This window comes from Scyliorhinus canicula, chromosome 14 (assembly GCF_902713615.1).
Source record: "Scyliorhinus canicula chromosome 14, sScyCan1.1, whole genome shotgun sequence".
In the NCBI taxonomy this organism is placed as follows: domain Eukaryota; kingdom Metazoa; phylum Chordata; class Chondrichthyes; order Carcharhiniformes; family Scyliorhinidae; genus Scyliorhinus; species Scyliorhinus canicula.
In genome coordinates this window covers 10728762-10745329 of record NC_052159.1, presented here as the reverse complement: position 1 = coordinate 10745329, position 16568 = coordinate 10728762, and the positions used below count along the sequence as shown (strand labels likewise).

Here is a 16568-nt window from a genome sequence, read left to right as displayed (position 1 = left end):
AAAACTTTGGCCCAGTCTTGGACCATGGGTTTTTGGGAAAAGTACCTCGGTAAGGCCTGGTTGACAGGGAGGTGTGTTGGGGAGGGAGCGGTGGAAGAATACAAGGCATTTCCTGAATTTATGAAGTGATCCACAGGAACCAGGAAGGTGGGGTTAGGGAATACTCAATACTAATTGGGCTGATACTTATTTGCTCCTCTACCACTTCAGTTTGCTTAAAAAAGTAGTACAGTACCACAGCTACTCCTACTTTGAGTAAAACAGATAACCAATTAAACTAAATCAGATAACCAGAGGGGCATATTACCCTTGAAGGGACATTGGCTTAAAAAAAAACACAGTAAGAAAGTCTTACAACACCAGGTTAAAGTCCAACAGGTTTGTTTCAAACACGAGCTTTCGGAGCACTGCTCCTTCCTCAGGTGAATGGAGAGGTTTGTTCGCTGGAACATGTTCCAGCGAACAAACCTCTCCATTCACCTGAGGAAGGAGCAGTGCTCCGAAAGCTCGTGTTTGAAACAAACCTGTTGGACTTTAACCTGGTGTTGTAAGACTTTCTTACTGTGGTTACCCCAGTCCAACGCCAGCATCTCCACATCATAAAAAAAAACCAAATCACAAATGAAACTTAAAACATCAAATCATAGCGTGATTAAGAGGGTAGGTAAGACATCTCATCCCCAAGGTTCTCATCGGGCACGGAAGGTATTGATGGTAGACACTGCGTGCTCCCTCTCTTGGGACACCCAGCCATGAATGTAGCCGCACTGCAGTTAACCCCGTACCTTAGGAAATTTGCTCTCTTCATCGATGAGGGAAATTATGTTCATGGGCTTGAGCGCAATCATGTCAAGAGCGTCCTGGTTGTCGGTGAACTCAATATGCTGCCAATTGATGTTCTCCAGGTTGTATTCCTCCTGCTCCAGCTTGAAGACATGCCGCACAAAAAACTGCTGCAGGTTTTCATTGGCGAAGTTTATGCAGAGCTGCTCAAAGCTACGGTGAAACAGAAGGAGAAGATTAAACCAGCTGGCAAATGAATCTGATGTGGGTCTAATCCCTACAAGCACATTTCTGACATGGGAAGGCTGGTCAAATATTTTTTTGCATAAAGAAACTCCTTTTTGGCACATGGGTATCGTTGGCAGGAATAGCATTTAGCTGCCCAGTGAAAGTGGTGCTCAAGCATTTGCTGGATAACTTCAGAGGATGGTTATGATCTAACCATACTGGTGTGAGACTGGAGTCACATAAAAGCCAAAGAGATCCCATAAAAGCAAAGACATTAGTGAAGATAATCCTGGAGATTTCAATCAGAATTCAAATTCTCAAGTTGTAATTAATATGGGAAGTGAAGTGTTTCCAGAGTTGTTTGCGCGCGGGCGCGCGCCTGTGTTTGCGCGCGTGTCTGTGTGCGCGCGCGCCTGTGTGGCGCCAGTGTGTGCACGCGCGTGTCTGTGCGCACGTGCCAGTGTGTGTGCGCGTGCCAGTGTGCGCTCGCGCACGTGCGCCAGTGCGCACGCATGCCAGTGCGCGCGCACGCATGCCAGTGCGCGCGCACGTATGCCAGTGCGCGCGCACGCATGCCAGTGCGCGCGCACGTATGCCAGTGCGCGCGCACGTATGCCAGTGCACCAGTGTGTGTGTGCGCGCATGTCAGTGTGTGCACGCGTGTGTCAGTGCACGTGTGTCAGTGTGAGCACGTCAGCGTTTCTGCGTGTGCGCGCGCGGAGTGTCTGCCAAAGCTACTTCGACAGAATCTTCTAAACCCACAACCTCTATCATCTAGCAAGACAAGGGACGCAGAAACATGGGAACACCAGTACCTGAAGGTTCCCCTCCGGTTACTCACCATCCTGACTTGGAAATATATCGCCTGATGCACGATCAATTGTACAAATACTAAGGTTGGATACAACTGTGGCTTTATTGCAGTAAGATGTGTGGCCTCCCACAGCAGCTGGCGAAATGAATGCCGAATAGACGACACGCATATCTATACTCCTCCAACTGGGCGGAGCCAGCAGGCAGGGGCTACCGGCGAACCTGTAGTACAGGTCCTACCTTACATCACCTAATACAGGTGTAACAGTGGTTTGCCAGATCGCCGTTCCTTCACTGTCACCTGAGCCAAAGTCCTGGGACTCTCTCCCTAACAGCACTGTGGGTGTGCCTACACCACATGAACTGGAGCGGTTCAAGGCGGCAGCTCACCACCACCTTCCCGCAGGCAATTAGAAATGGGCAACAAGTGCTGGCCTAGCGATGCCCACATCCATAAAGGAAATAAAAAGGGAAAAAAGCACACTAGTCTCCAAGTACAAGGGTTCAAGAATATAGGAACTAATTCTCCATTTGAGAAGCTAAGTGCCGACACTGGGAATGAATAGAGAGAGTGTTTGACGTGGACGTGCCAGACCCGGACTAATTCAGGTGCCGTTACTGAGCGAGCACCAGCACCACATGGAACTAGCACAATTCCAGTGCTCTGCGGACTCCAAGAATCTCTGAAAAAACAGCAGCACTCCTTTGGAAGATGCACAATTGTCAGCACACTATGGCGATGTTGGAGACGGTTTGTTGCCCCCCCCACCTCCCCACAACCCCAGCAGCCACGGCGCCCGTTTCCCGATTTGAAATACCACAAGTGAACTTCGCCATCGGTGATTCCTGCTGGCGGAGGTGGAGCATCGCGGGAGGCCCGGAAAATGGCGGGTAGGGCCCGTTGATACGCCAACGGCCTTTACTGTACAATTTGCATTTCCACGCCGGCATGCGGCGTAGAACACATTCACGTCTCTGTCACGGGGTCGGAGCACGGCATTCCGTTTGGCGCCCGGGCGCCATCCTCGATTTTCAGCCAATTCCAATTCCAGCGCCAGTCGGAGAATCCCACCCATAATCTCAGCTGGGAGTACTGCACTGTTGATGGTGGGAGAGGAGATGCTAAACCAACATGTTATCTGCACCCCCCCACCCCCCCACTGATGGGCAGAAGCAACCCCCCCCCCCCCCCCCCCCCCCCCACCCAGGACAGTACAGTGCGAATGCTCTTCATATGTCCAGGTCAATAATAATACACTTGGGTCAAGACTGGAATATACACTTCCAGAATGTTGAGTGCATAACGTCAAAATCAAGATCTCAGAGTCAGCCACATACCTGGCCTGGTGTCCCACATAGGCCAGGCCAGGCGAGGACAGCAGATTTCCTTCCCTAGACAACATTAGTGAACCAGATGGGTTTTCGCAATAATTAACAACTGGTGTCATGGTCACCATGTTAGACTTTTAATTCCAGATGTGTTTTCTTGGATTCAAATTTTGCCAGCGATGGGATTCGAACCACAGTCCCCAGATCTAGCCCAGTGACAATAACACCATTGCCTCCCCTAGACTCAATAATATGGTTCAGTCTCAAAGAGGTATATTCACTGCCACATCAGTGACATTTACATCCTCCCTACAATAACTGGTTCACTGGGGCAACTGCAGCATTCAACCCTAATGAGACAACTGGGATTGTAATCGTACAAAGGCATTATGGAGCAACGCACTTGTGGTGCAAACCAGCTACAATCTAATTGAATGATAGCATAGGTTAGAGGGGCTGAATGTTGCAAGCAAATTGAATCCACTCATTAGTTACATACCAATTATAATAATAATAATAATAATAATCTCATTAGTGTCACAAGTAGGCTTACATTAACACTGCAATGAAGTTACTGTGAAAAGCCCCTAGTCGTCACATTCCGGCGCCTGTTCAGGTACACAGAGGGAGAATTGAGAATGTCCAATTCACCTAACAGCACGTCGTTTGGAACTTGTGGGAGGAAATCCAGAGCGCCCGGAGGAAACCCATGCAGCACGCAGACGCAGGGAGAACGTGCCGGCTCCGCACAGGTGACCAAAGCCGGGAATCGAACCTGGGACCCCGGCTCTGTGAAGCAACAGTGCTAACCACTGTGCTACCCCCTATAAAGTAAACTATGAGCATCTCACACTCTATGCAGTGAAACGAGCAGCTCCTCAAAGTCAACGACATGGGATGTACAGGACCACATCAGGCCTCTGTCGAATTGAGCCTTACCTATTAACGTGGAAGTTTTCAAACCCAAAAATATCTAGTAAGCCAATCGACCTACGCCACACTTTGGGCTCGCGGGATGAAGGTTTGTAAATAGCTGCGTTGATCTTCTCCACAATCCACACAAACAGCCTTCCATAGATACCCTTGATGATGTGCATAAAATGGAGAGAGAGGGAGCAAAACACAAGGTCCACATCAGATAACACAAGATATGGCTGTTCTTTGCACTCTGAATAATTCTGATCCCCCCACCGCCCAGCCTCCATTTAGGTTTACACCCCAAATTCTCGGTCTCTACCCTCTCCAATCTCTTCTGCTGACTCCAAGAATCTCTGAAAAAATAGCAGCACTCCTTTGGCAAGAGGTAGGTTGATAACATGACCTCTCTGGTCCAGAAAGTTACTGGGTACCTGCCCTCCATTTTGATTACAATTTGGTTTTCAAGTCTGTCTTCCCAAAATGCAGTTAACTACTTGTTTACAGGATCCTGGAGGGCGATCACGAGTAAGTGAGCTCACGTTGGTGGTGGCAGCAATTTAAAAGCACAATTCATAGTGGTTATTCTCATGATATGCAAACATGCAGCCAATGAACACTCAGAATAGGACACAACCAATGGGCAATCAGGACACTCAAGAGATGGCGTCACCACAAGGGGGCATGACATAAACACTATAAAAGGGATGAGGCACTCACACCCAGCCTCTTTCCACAGACAGACATCCAGAGAGTTAGACAGGGTTGATCAGCAGCATCACACCCCATCATGTGGCTTACAGCAAGCTGGTACAGTTAGACCGAGTTACTGCAGTTAGATTAGCAGAGAGTCGAACTCATTTGAGAACGGTGTTAATAGTTCAATAAACACGTTGAACTCATTTCAGAGTCTGGCGCATCCTCGAGTTAAGACTGCATCAGGTAGCAGCCTGTGTTATCCGAAGCAGCATAACACAACAAGTGATCAGATGCCAAAACCATGCCACTTGAACGGGGCTATATATATATTGAAGAGATGACAATATGGGGATCAGATTTCAAAGGTGGTTTCTCCCGAATGCCCGGTGTAATTGCGGCAAAATCCAGAGAAATGTAATTTCTCCATGTGCCTTCCTCAGGCAAGGTACAGCAGGCAAATCGGAATAACTCCATGGAAATTCTCCCACGAATTCCTGGCTGTTAGGCCATCACTTCTGGTGTTTAATAAACACAGCGGCACAGTGGTCTGCACTGCTGCCTCACAGAACACAGGGACCCGGGTTCAATTCTGGCCTTGGGGGACTGTATAGGGTTTGCACTTTCTCCCCGTGTCTGGAGCGGTCTCCCTTCTGCGCTGCATCATTGTGAGCGTCTTGCCTATTTTTCTGCTATATGAAGAGCAGTTTTAGCCTGAAGACAATGGAGTTTAATGAGAGGTGATCTGATGTGGTGGGAAATCCAGCTGGATATCCTGTGCACATTATAATGAGTAAATATGCACAAGTGGCACTTTTACTATTATTGAGGGTGTGGTGAGGTTCAATGTTGGTGCAATTGTTATAACTTGGCAGGCTAATTCAAACAAAGCAGATAATAAACCAAACAGGTTTCTGTTCATAGAAAACACAATCTAAAGGTAAAAATGACAACATTAGATATTAATGCAAGTGAAAGTCTTCAAAAGAAACCCAAGCTGTAACAATCATAGAATTTACAGTGCAGAAGGAGGCCATTCGGCCCATTGAGTCTGCACCGGCCCTTACAAAAAGAGCACCCTACTGAAGCCTGCATATCTACCCTATCCCCGTAACCCAGTAACCCCCACTTAACATGTATTGGACACTAAGCGCAATTTATCATGGCCAATCCACATAATCCACACATCTTTGGACTGTGGGAGGAAACCGGAGCACCCGGAGGAAACCCACGCAGACACGAGGGGAACGTGCGGACTCCGCACAGACAGTGACCCAAGCCGGGAATCGAACCCGAGACTCTGGAGCTGTGAAGCAACAGTGCTAACCACTCTGCTACCATGCTGCCCTTGCTGCAATGCTGCAAGTGAAGAATTGTTTGCAAGATATTGGAGTAAACATTTAAAAATGAACGTTAAATCAAACTCTGCTCTTGCCATCATTCCTCCCACCTACCCATCTCCAGACCTCTTGTTAAATTTTATTATTTTGGACGCAAACATTGGGCGGGTATGATTTTCTCACCCTTCGATCTTCCAGTCGTGCCAATGGCGGCGGGTTCAGGGGTCAGTGGGACGGGCAAGTCATACGAAATACCGTCAACATCGGCGGAAGATCCTGCCAGCGGCCAATGGCTCGGGGGGGGGGGGGGGGGGGGGGGGGGGTTGCGGTGGCAAATTCTGCCCCATCATCCCTCTCTTCAAGCTCTCGGCTCCTACTTTCTCATGGCAGCAACAATAATTTACAGAAAAGCACACAAGTGGGATATTTAGTGGAATGTCGAGTGGAATAAAGTACTGCGGGAAGATGGAAAATATTGCAAATGCTCAGCAGGCCAGGCAGCAGCTGGGGAGAGGAGAGCAGAGTTAACGTTTCAGGTCTGTGAGCTCCATCGCAATTTCTTTTTCCACTTCGCAGACCAGCTGTGTATTTCCAGTATTTTTCCAGGTTTGGAATTTCAATTTGCCAATCAGTTCCTACGACCGACATTGTTGAATTAGTCATAGAACATAGAACAGTACAGCACAGAACAGGCCCTTCGGCCCTCAATGTTGTGCCGAGCAATGATCACCCTACTCAAACCCACGTATCCACCCTATACCCCTAACCCAACAACCCTCCCCCCTTAACCTTACTTTTTAGGACACTACGGGCAATTTAGCATGGCCAATCCACCTAACCCGCACATCTTTGGACTGTGGGAGGAAACCAGAGCACCCGGAGGAAACCCACGCACACGCGGGGAAGACGTGCAGACTCCACACAGACAGTGACCCAGCCGGGAATCGAACCTGGGACCCTGGAGCTGTGAAGCATTTATGCTAACCACCATGCTACCTTGCTGCCCATGTGACGGTGGCGTGGTATGGTCATTGGGCTAGTAATCCAAAGAGCCAGGAAAATGCGCTGGGGACCTGGGTTCGAATCCCACCATGGTAGATGGTGAAACTTTCGTGGGTTCCCTCCGCTTTCCTCCCACAGCCCAAAAGATGTGCCTGTTAGGTGGCCCCTCAAGTGTCCAAACGTGTACAGGTTAGGTGGGGTTACGGTTAAAGGGCAGGGAGTGGGCCAAGGAGCCCTCTCAAGAGGGTCGGTGCAGCCTCGATGGGCCGAATGGCCTCCTTCTGCACTGTAGGGGTTCTACGATTCTATGGGCCATGGTGACTGACCATCTCAAAGTTCCTTAGAACACAAAAAGGCTCTCCTGAGCAACCTCTAACCCCCACGACTATCCAGTCAACAACCGCATAAAAAAGGTTAAAAGCCAGACGCAGTACCTTCATGGAAAGCGGAGTTTGCCAAGCTGCCTCATAAATTTACCCAGCTGCTTTTTGATTCGCTTCTCACTCTGCTCTCCAGATTGAAAAAAATCTACCCTCCTTAAAAAAAAAACCCAGTACTCGCAGAGAGAAAAATCTCTTTGTGACGTGGGCAGCAAGGAACTCTCACCTTCACAAAAGCATCTCGAACGTCCAGGGCTTGGTCCATGTTAAGAGGGGTGGAGACGGTCTCCCCTCGTGTTATAATGGTTCGACTGGTGAGGCAGTTCTGCAGGTCTAAGCAGTCAACCTGAAGGAAGGAACAAGGTAATCCAGAGATTTAGAAGTGACCTAAACGGAGCTGCGCATCTTTTGTTTTACTGTTGACCTCAAAAAGCACAAATGAGATTCCGTTGTCGAAACCAATGGTGGTGAATGGCTAGCGCTGATGCAGGGGGGTGAGAGTGGAGACGAATAATGGGTAGATAAATGAAAGTATAATTATAAAATAGTTGTCAACCATGGCTCAGTTGGTAGAACACTCACCTCAGGATCAGAAGGTTATGGACCCGCCATCATATCACAGCAATTAGGCCAAATATCTATGCCGATACTCCCAGTGCAGTACTGAGGGAGGGCTAAGCTGCCAGAAGAGCTAGCTTTTGATGGAGTCAGTAAACAGAGGCCCAACCCTCCTCTCGGGTATGAATAAAAGATCCTGAAGCACAATTCCAAAGGAGGTCTGGACTCCCTGCGGAGTCCTGGCCAACCTTTATCCTTCAAATCACTATCAGTAGAAGTATCATGGTCATTGTCACGTTGGGAGCTCACTCTGCACAAATAGACTGAAGAGGGTCGGAAAGAAGATTTTTCCTGAACAGAGTGTCTCTCCCAACCTTAGAACGTCCCAAAGCGCTTTCCAGTCAATGAGGTCATTCTGTAATATGGGAAATGCAGCAGCTACCTTAGGGTGGCAAGGTGGCACAGTGGGTAGCCCTGGTGCTGTCATGGGTTCAATTCCAGCCGTGGGCGACTCTGTGGAGTTTACACTCCTCTCCCCCCCCCCCCCCCCCGGGTTTCCTCCGGGTGCTCCGGTTTCCTCCCACAGTCCAAAGATGTGCAGGTTAGGTGGATTGGCCGTGCTAAAAATTGCCCCTTAGGAGGTGTCCACAAGGTGAGACGGGGTTATCAGGCTCTTTCAGAGGGTCGGTGCAGACTCGATGGGCCGAATGGTCTCCTTCTGCACAGTAGGGATTCTATGAATTTACAGAGCAAGCTCCCACAAACCAGCAACGTGATAATGACCGGGGAGTCGGTTTTTGATGAAGTTGTTAGATCCAATGAGGAGCCAGATTTAAACACCCGAGAAAATGACGATTAAAAAATATACCAAACCTTTGAGTGATTTCACTAGTCAGTTTCTTTGCCCATGAAATATCAGTCGGTAGATAAACACATTTTGAAAACGGGTCAGCTGGTGGCCGAGCGCTGGAGAAAAATGAACCCGGTTTGTTGAGCCTTCCTGAACCAGGACAATTGGCAGAATCTCAAACAGAGGGCATGGCCAGATTGTGGCCAAAAGGGGGGAAACTGAAGCAAACTGAATCATGAAAAGGTTTAAAGACAAAATAAAAAATCATCTGAAACACAAGCACGAGCAATTTTGGGTGCAAATCACTTGCATTTAAAATCCTGCCTGTGTTTGCAATTCCGCCTGGAACTTGCTGATATTACCAACGGAAGCAGGAAATATTTATGTGTTTGATATCAGAATGAAGACCAACGGGGCTGTGTGATGGCTGGACGCAGACACACCAATATTGTGGGAGAGCAACTCGGCATACCTCGAGGAGGACGGCGGCAGTCGTCAGTTGTGTGGAGTACACGACCTCGCACGAGTCCAGATTGTCATACACTCGAGCTGAAGGATCAGCAGGATAAACAAAAGCAAATTATCTCAATTGCAGTTGGAATCAAACAATTATTATCCTTGCTCATTATACCAGGAGCAAAACACTGGGACCCCTGCTGCATGCTAATTACATGATATCATTAGCTGCAGCTTCAATTACACGGACTACATTATGCACTTTATCAGATGCAAACACAGGTGTTTCTAGTGAAGGAGGCAGAAGCTACCCCATTCTCCGGTCACCAATTCCTAACCTGCAAGATCACCCGTATCTCAGGGTTAGAAGGGGTACTGGGCACAAGAGTTGCCTGGATGAGTGCAGCTCCAACAACACTCAAGGAGCTCAACACCATTCCAGGAGCAAGTAACCGCTTGATTGGCATCCCATTCACCACCTTCAATATTCACTCCCCCCCAGCACTGACACTCTGTTGCAGCCGTGTGCACCATCTACAAGACGTTCTCCAACAACTCACCATGGCTCCTTCGACAGCACCTTCCAAACACACAACTGCTAGAAAGACCAGGGCAGCAGATACCCGGGAACACCACCACTTGGAATCGGCCCCTCCAAGCCATTCACCATCCTGACTTGGAAACATATCGCTGTTCCTCAACTCTTGTTGGGTAAAAATCCTGGGACTCCCTCCCCAACAGCACCATGAGTGTACCGACACCACGTGGACAGCAGCGATTCAAGATGACAGCTCACCACCACCTTCAAGGGTAATTAGGAAGGGGCAGTTAATGCTGGTCCTGCAAAAGATGCTCACGTTCCACGAAATAATCAAAACTCTCATCTCCATTATCTGTGATTGGGGGAGTGGGACAGAGAAAAAAAGGGTTCAACTGCAACAGTGACACTAACAGAAAGGTAAGGCTATTGGACAACGGATGAGCCAAGCCTGGACTTGCCGGTGATACCTCCACAAATATCGCAGGTCATGGTTTGTGTTTCGATTTCTATTCAAATAAAACTTTGCCTTGACTAGTATCCAGCATATCCTCAAGGTGGCCCTAATGTGCCACCTTCCAGCTGATGCTGGAGTCAGCAGGTCGTGGGTTCAAGTTGTACACCAGAGACGTGGGCACTGGAATGAGGGGAGGGGGGAGGGACTCCCCTAGCAGTAATGAGGGAGGTGCCAACGTTCATCTCCCAGTCCGCTGGACTCAAAAGATCCTTTGGCACTGTTGCAAACAGGAAGTCCTCGTCAATACTCACGCCCTACACCCCGAACTAAAAAAAAATACAGATTGTCTGGTCATCATCTTATTGTTGTTTGTGGGAGCTTGCTATGCACAAATTGGCTGCCACCTTTCTGATATTACAATGGCAAGTGCTTCATTGGTGAAAGGTGCTGTCGAACTCCAAGCAAAGTGCTTTCCAGCCAATACTTAGCTCAGCAATTACAGCAAGACCCCACAAGCAGTCAAGTTTTGGTGATATTGTCAGAGGGAAGAATGTTGCCCAGGAACATAGCACAACAACTTTCATTTCTTCAAAAAGTTCCGTGGCATCATGAACCGATTGACACAACCTTTATCTAACCACCAGAGGCTCTTCCATCAATTCAGCCGTCCCTCATTAATACACTGAGCATATAATGTAACAACTGGCTGTTGGAGGTACAAGATGCCCCCACCATTAATCTCATATTTCCAGCTTTCCTTCCTTTACAAAGTCGCTCATCTCCAGTCTTACGTTCATAAGCCAGGTTGCCCATGTGTAGAATTGCAGCCATCAGCTTGGAGATCTCCCAGTTCTCCGTGTCGGTAAACATGAGAACCTTCATGGCGGAGCGAATGTTGGCGTACTCCTTGTTGTCATCACGGCCATCGCAGAACGTGCAATGCCCCTGCAATAAACGCAATATGATACTAGACATGGGTGTTCAGCTACACAGGAAGACTGAACAAAGCGAGGGGTCTTTCTGTACCACTGCGGAAGAGGGGTGCATCAGAGTAGCGGAAATCTGTTGTCAATGTCTTATTAATTACATTGTTATGGTCCAATGTCAATCACTTTGTTAAATGGCCATCACATTGTCAAAAACAGGTGATGGAGACCCATCACATTTTAATTTTGTAAGTTTCCTTTGAGATGTTTGTCTGCTTTTTCATTGACATGTCCTTTTAAAAGGGATGTCCTTGAGTTTGTCCTTGATTTGTCAAATTTACTCGTTTTGTTCAAAGGGAGTATAAATGGGGAACGCCAAAATACTAATGGGGCGGGAGGAACTGGGAGAGTCTGTGGCTTTGCTGACTTGATGTGGAGATGCTGGCGTTGGACTGGGGTGAGCACAGTAAGAAGTCTTACAACACCAGGTTAAAGTCCAACATGTTTGTTTTAAACACTAGCTTTCGGAGCACTGCTCCTTCCTCAGGTGAATGACCCGGTTCCTCATTCACCGGAGGATGGAGCAGTGCTCCGAAAGCTAGTGTTTGAAACAAACATAGAACATAGAACATAACAGCGCATTTCATGTTGGATTTTATCCTGGTGTTGTAAGACTTCTTACTTTGCTGACTTGGGAATAGACGCGTTTAAAGATACAGGCTATCTTTAGACTCATTCTTCCTCACCGTACGATTATTGGAATTAACATCTGAAATATTTCCCGGACAGCATGTTAAAGATTTGTTGAGAGAGTGGCAGTGGGATGGTTGAATTGAAAAGATAGTCAATGTTATAGAACCCAGTCCTGGCTTAATTTTCATTCCTCAACCAACTTTAGTGGAACAGATCATCTGGCTCATTATCATAGTCTTGCTAATGGGATTGTGCTGTACACAGATTGGCAGCTACACTTCCTACCTTACTGCAGAGGCTAAACTTTATCATATGCAAATTGTCTTGAGCCATCCTCAGGTTGTAAGGGGCACTCTATATAAATGCAACTTTTTCTGACAACCACCTCTGGTGGCGTGATGAGAGGGGAAGGCACGCACGAGGTGGCTCCCACTGGAGCACTGATCATTTTGCTCTTTATTTGGCACCACAGGTCGCTTACTCCTTGGAAACTCTTCATAGTTATCGGGGTAGAGTTCTCTCTTTGCTGAGGGGCTCTGAAGAAACACCAAGAAGGTTTTGAGCAGAAACTTATCGACAAGAGTCCGAAGGCTCTTGTGGCGCAACAGGAAGTAAGATGGTGGAGTCGGTTTCTTCCTCTCCGAACACTCCACCAACGACTGAGTTTGAGAAACACTGACAGCCCGTGTTGGAGGATCTCAATCGAAGAGGCCTTGGCCCCCATTCGCGTGCTTCTGGAAAAAAACCCAGTAAGACTGTTGGAAGTGGAGCCACAATTGGATCACAGTGATTGTCACGCTGGGGTCCGATCTGACTTCGGTGGTGGAAACCAATAGGTTGTTAAAAACCAGGCTGAATGACTTGGAAAACAGGTCTAGGAGGCAGAACATCCGGATTGTGGGGAGGCCGGAGGGGATCGAGGGCCATGCCTCCATGGAATGTTTCTCTGACATTTTTCTTAAAATGGTGGGGGAGGGTGGATTTGCATCCCCGCCTGAATTGGACCGAGCCCATCGCTCACTTTGGCTGAAGCCTCATTCTGAAGATCCACAGCGTGCGGCGATTGTGAGATTCTGCAGTTTTAAAGAAAAGGAGAGGGTTCTTCGATGGGGAAGGGAGCACCGCAAAGTGGTCAGGCCACTCCATCAGGACAGGAGTGCGGAGCTAGCGAAGAAAAGAACGGCGTTTAATGGAGCGAAGGCCGCCCTGTACAAGGAGGGGTGGTCATATTCGGGATGGCCTCTCCAGCTCGCCTTAAGAGTCACGTTTGAGGAAAAAGATTTATTTAACATGCCGGCAAATGAGGTCTCTTTTGCTGAAAGGCACAAGTTGGGCACTGTGTAAATGTCGATTTGTTTGTATTTCTTGTTTTTTTGGCGTTCTTATTGCCTTTGAATAGATTTCAGGTTCTCTACTACTTGGGTGATTTTTTATTTTAAAAAAAGATTCTTTTCTCTTTTCAACGTTGTTGTTTGGCACGACATTTAGTCGCTAATGGGACATTGCAAGATAATTGGGGGTTTGTTATTTATTTTTCTTCAGTTGGGAGTCTCCCTGCTGACTAGGGAGTTAGTTAATGGGAGTCTTCACTAACATTTCTTTTAGAAAATGAGCTCAGTTTTTGTTGTTTGGTTCTGTTAAATGTACATTTTAGTCTTACGATAAAAGTCTTTTATTTGCTTTTGGGTGTGGTTACATTCAATGGTTGCGCCATTTTTGGGATCGAGGGGGGCAAGGGGTACTTTGCTGACGGCGTCTGCTGGTTTTTCTTTGTCTCGTCTTCGGACCTGGCTCGGTGGCCACCTTGGGTGGATCTGTTTGCTTTATCTTTTCAGTGGCCTCTCTTAGTGGGAATGGCTGACTCCGGATGAAGGGAGGGGTGGGAGAGCTCCAATCCGTTTGGTCACCTAGAGAGCATTCGAGGTTTGAGTGGCCCAATGAAGAGGTCAAGGGCATTTGTTTAAACTCCAATGTTGTTTTCTTGCAGGAGACTCACTTGTGTGTCTGCGTGGGAGGGATCAGACCAGGCTGCGCAAGGGGTGGGTTGGGCAAGTTTTTCCTCCGCTTCGATGGCAAGGCAAGGGATACGGCGATTTTAATTAATAAAAAAAAAAAAGAGTTCAGTTTTCCTCCTGTCAGATTATAACCGACCTCAATGGTCGACCTGTTACTGTTTGCGGCTCCCCGTCACCCCAGTGGTTATTGTCAATGTTTATGGCCTCAAATGGGAAGGGTTGAATTGTATTAACTCCCTGTTAGCCTCCCTGCACAACTTTGACTCACATCAGCTTATTTTAGGTGATGACCTGAATTGCGTCTTGGACCCTGGATTGGATTGTTCCAAACCTAAAACGCTCTGGGATGGCCACATGATGGTGGTGGTGGTGGGGGGGGGATTTCTGCACCCGAGCGATAGAGATTTCTCGCTTCCCCCCACCACATGTCCACCATGCACATTCCCGTATTGATTTTTCTGTTTTGCATTAGGTTCACCTCCCTTCAGTGGTGGCGGCTGAGAATTCAGCAATTGTTATTTCAGACCACGCTCCGCACATAATTGATGTTTTGTTAGAGTCTGGCCCCACTCAACGTCCATCCACCCTGGAGATCAGATACTACATTGTTGACTGATAAAAACATTTTGAGAGTGTGTGTCCATCTCCACAGACGACTATATAAAGTCTAACAGGTCCGATTCAATTTCACCTTCCACCCTGTGGGAGGCTCTTAAGGCAGTCCTGGGGGGAGGGGCATATATGTTGAAGATAACAAATTTGAAGCAGGTCCGAATACAGGAGGGAAATAGAGATGCCAGCAAAACTAAAGAGCTGGTCATCGACTTCAGGAAGCAAAGTACTGTACACACCCCTGTCAGCATCAACGGAGCCGAGGTGGAGATGGCTAGCAGTTTCAAATTCCTAGGGGTGCACATCACCAAAAATCTATCCTGGTACACTCACGTCGACGCTATCACCAAGAAAGCACAACAGCGCCTATACTTCCTCAGGAAACTAAGGAAATTCGGCATGTCCACATTAACCCTTACCAACTTTTACAGATACACTATAGAAAGCATCCTATCGGGCTACATCACAGCCTGGTATGGCAACTGCTCAGCCCAGGACCGCAAGGAACTTCAGAGAGTTGTGAATACCGACCAGTCCATCACACGAACCTGCCTCCCATCCATTGATTCCATCTACACCTCCCGCTGCCAGGGGAAAGCGGGCAGCATAATCAAGGATCCCTCCCACCCGGCTTACTCACTTTTCCAACTTCTTCCATCGGGCAGGAGATTCAGAAGTCTGAGAACACGCACGAACAGACTCGAAAACAGCTTCTTCCCCACTGTCACCAGACTCCTAAATGACCCTCTTATTGACTGACCTCATTAACACTACACCCTGTATGCTTCATCCGATGCCAATGCTTATGTAGTTACATTGTATATCTTGTGTTGCCCTATTATGTATTCTCATGTATTTTCTTGAATTTTGTTGAATTCCCTTTTCTTCCATGTACTGAATGACCTGTTGAGCTGCTTGCAGAAAAATACTTTTCACTGTACCTCAGTACACGTGACAATAAACAAATCCAATCCAATCCAAGCAGCAGAGGCTGGTGGATTCCATTCAAGAGGTGGATCACCAGTACTCACTGGATCCCACTTGGCAAATAGGAAAAGATTACAGACCCAGTTCCAGCTCCTGTCTATTCACAGGTTGGTGCGTCAGCTACAACGCTCCAGGGGACCTTTTAATGAGTATGGGGAGAAGGCCTATCGCCACGCGGCTCACCAACTTCAAAATGTTAAGCGGCCTCCCGTGAAATCCCTCAGATACTCAATCTGGACGGAAACATCCTCTCCAGGTCCTTTTACCATGATCTTTATAGAACGGGAGCCCACTGCAGATAAATCGATCATGTCTGGGGTGGTGGCAGATGTTGTTCCCTTTGCCTCATTGATAGCCCAGAGGGGAGTATTGCTCACTGGAGGTCTCCCATTCCACCTAGTGTCTCTGTTTGGTTGGGTGACTTTTCTATTCTTGGAGGAAGTCAAAGTTACCCGCAGGGGGTCTGTGGAGAGGTTCCATTTGACATGGCAGCCAAGTATTGCTTTTTTTAAGGAGTTAGCCACCATCAGCTTGTAGCCACCTGGGTTGGCCACTTCCCGACTCCAAAATGAATGCAGGGAAATTCAGTCAAGCGCAGGGAAACAGGCAAGTGCAAAGTTTCCTGTATATTAGAACTTGCAGAACCCAGACGGAACCGAAACCAAAAATCATCTGCATAGTAATGAGCGATCCCCGGGAACAATTGGTAACATTAAGAGTAATCAAGACCAAACCAGACTCCTCGGCACCAGCAGGAGCCAAGACAAAGGAAGGCCAATGGACACTTAGGAACCGCCCAGCGATTGAGAACAGCTCCAGTATTGGAGAAATCGATCCAAGTGATCAGAACTTAGTCCAATCACTTGGAACCAGGTACGGGGTCTGCCCAAAAGGGCGCGAAGCCCCTGGGGACTATAAAATAGAGTCCCCAAGTTCAGTTCAATCTTCTTGGCACTTGGCTCTCAGTGAGGAGAGACCGGCCTAACAGCT

The 16568-nt window shown here is 47.9% G+C and overlaps 1 protein-coding gene across 6 annotated transcripts in view; it reads right to left on the bottom strand.

The window, feature by feature from the left end:
• Positions 1-16568, bottom strand: part of myo7aa (myosin VIIAa) — a 216788-nt gene that overhangs the window by 102240 nt on the left and 97980 nt on the right. For all 6 annotated transcript variants that reach the window (XR_005463131.1, XM_038817836.1, XM_038817837.1 and 3 more), the window contains 5 exons: positions 11137-11290; positions 9367-9443; positions 7713-7832; positions 4093-4235; positions 786-996 (listed from right to left, as the gene is read on the bottom strand). Coding sequence is in view for 5 of the 6 variants with exons in the window: in XM_038817836.1 (XP_038673764.1) it covers positions 786-996; positions 4093-4235; positions 7713-7832; positions 9367-9443; positions 11137-11290 (705 nt within the window). In the remaining variant the exon portion in view is untranslated. The remainder of the gene's footprint in view (positions 1-785; positions 997-4092; positions 4236-7712; positions 7833-9366; positions 9444-11136; positions 11291-16568) is intronic.